The following is a 1,518-nucleotide window of genomic DNA, read 5'->3' as shown; positions in this document are numbered from 1 at the left end:
TGATCGGCCCCCTTTCTGGCTCCCCCGACTGTGCTGGGGCTGCAGAGCTGCTAGGCCGCTACCCCGAGGAGGACAACGAGGCCTTCCCGCTGCCCGAGTCGGTGCCCGTCTTCTGCCTGCCCATGGGGGCCACTGTCGAGTGCTGGCCTGCCCAGACCAAGTACCCCGTGCCCGTCTTCTCCACCTTCGTGCTCACGGGTGCCGCCGGAGACAAGGTGGGTGTGCGGGTGTGCCCCGGGGCCCGGGCCGTGCGGAGCCCGCCTGACCGCCTCTCTGCCTCCCCGCCAGGTGTACGGGGCCGCCCTGCAGTTCTACGAGGCGTTCCCGAGGGCCAGGCTGTCGGAGCGGCNGGGGCGCGGCCGGGCGCTGGGGGGCCGGGCCGTCCGCAGCCGGCGCGCCATTGCCGTGCTGTCCCGCTGGCCTGCCTTCCCTGCTTTCCGAGCCTTCCTCACCTTCCTCTACCGCTACTCCGTCTCGGGCCCCCACCGCCTGCCCTTGGAAGCGTGAGCACGGGCGCCCCGACGCTGGGGAGGGGTGGGGAGCCCAGGAGAGACGGAGGAGGTTGGGGTGGGCAGAGGAGTGGGGGCTGGAAGTGCCGCGGGCTGAGGGGTGAGTGGGGCCCGGGATCCAGCCCACGCTTGCTGGTTAGGTCGTGACCGGGTGAGTGCCCTCTGTGCAGCGGGGGCTCTGACGGCAGGCGAGGGGTCCAGGTGGAGCCCAGGGAGGCCCCAGGCTCTGGGGGACCGGAGAAGGCTCTGGGGGACCGGAGAAGGTTCTGGGGGACCGGAGAAGGCTCTGGGGGACTGGAGAAGGTTCTGGGGGACCGGAGAAGGTTCTGGGGGACCGGAGAAGGCTCTGGGGGACAGGTGAAGGGCATGAGCATCCCTCTCTTCCCCAGGCACATCTCTCACTTCATTCACAACGTCCCCTTCCCCTCCCCGCAGAGGCCTCGCATCCTGGTGCAGGTGAGGGAGGGGGAGAGGGAGGGAGGGGGGCTGGCCAGCCTCCCTCCGTCATTGTGACCTGCGGCCCTTCTGCCCCCAGATGTCTCCCTATGACAACCTGCTCCTCTGCCAGCCTGTGTCCTCACCCCTGCCCCTCAGGTACGTGCCCGGGTTGTGGGGGGGGTGACACGGGCACTGTGATGACCAAGGACATGGTAAGTGCCAGGCAGGCGCCCCCAGTCAGGAGTCTGGGCCCCGGGGGTATCTGCACATGGTGTGTAGGGAGGGGGCTCCAGGGTCTCCTGGTGACCCCCCCCCCTGCATCGCCTGCAGTGGCGCCAGCTTCCTGCAGCTGCTGCAGAGCCTGGGCCCAGAGCTGGCCGTCACCCTGCTGCTGGCCGTGCTCACGGAGCACAAGCTGCTGGTGCACTCGCTGCGTCCCGACCTGCTCACCAGCGTGTGTGAGGCCCTGGTGTCGGTGAGCACCGCCCTGCCAGCCCTCCCCCACCCCAGCTCCCCACACTCTGCTTCCCTTTCCTTCTTCCTGAGCGTCCTCAGCCTTCTCCTTCTGCAG

At 69.5% G+C, this 1,518-nt stretch overlaps 1 protein-coding gene across 1 annotated transcript in view; it reads left to right on the top strand.

Annotated features, from left to right (window-relative positions):
* Nucleotides 1-1,518, top strand: part of DENND4B (DENN domain containing 4B) — an 11,122-nt gene that overhangs the window by 2,248 nt on the left and 7,356 nt on the right. The window contains exons 5-9 of the mRNA XM_077764110.1: nt 46-215; nt 289-503; nt 899-965; nt 1,045-1,103; nt 1,278-1,422. Coding sequence (XP_077620236.1) covers nt 46-215; nt 289-503; nt 899-965; nt 1,045-1,103; nt 1,278-1,422 — 656 coding nt within the window. The remainder of the gene's footprint in view (nt 1-45; nt 216-288; nt 504-898; nt 966-1,044; nt 1,104-1,277; nt 1,423-1,518) is intronic.

The sequence above is a fragment of the Crocuta crocuta genome, unplaced genomic scaffold (assembly GCF_008692635.1).
Source record: "Crocuta crocuta isolate KB4526 unplaced genomic scaffold, BGI_CrCroc_1.0 scaffold528, whole genome shotgun sequence".
In the NCBI taxonomy this organism is placed as follows: Eukaryota; Metazoa; Chordata; class Mammalia; order Carnivora; family Hyaenidae; genus Crocuta; species Crocuta crocuta.
Note: the sequence above shows the minus strand (reverse complement) of the source record. Positions and strands in the feature narration are given on the sequence as shown.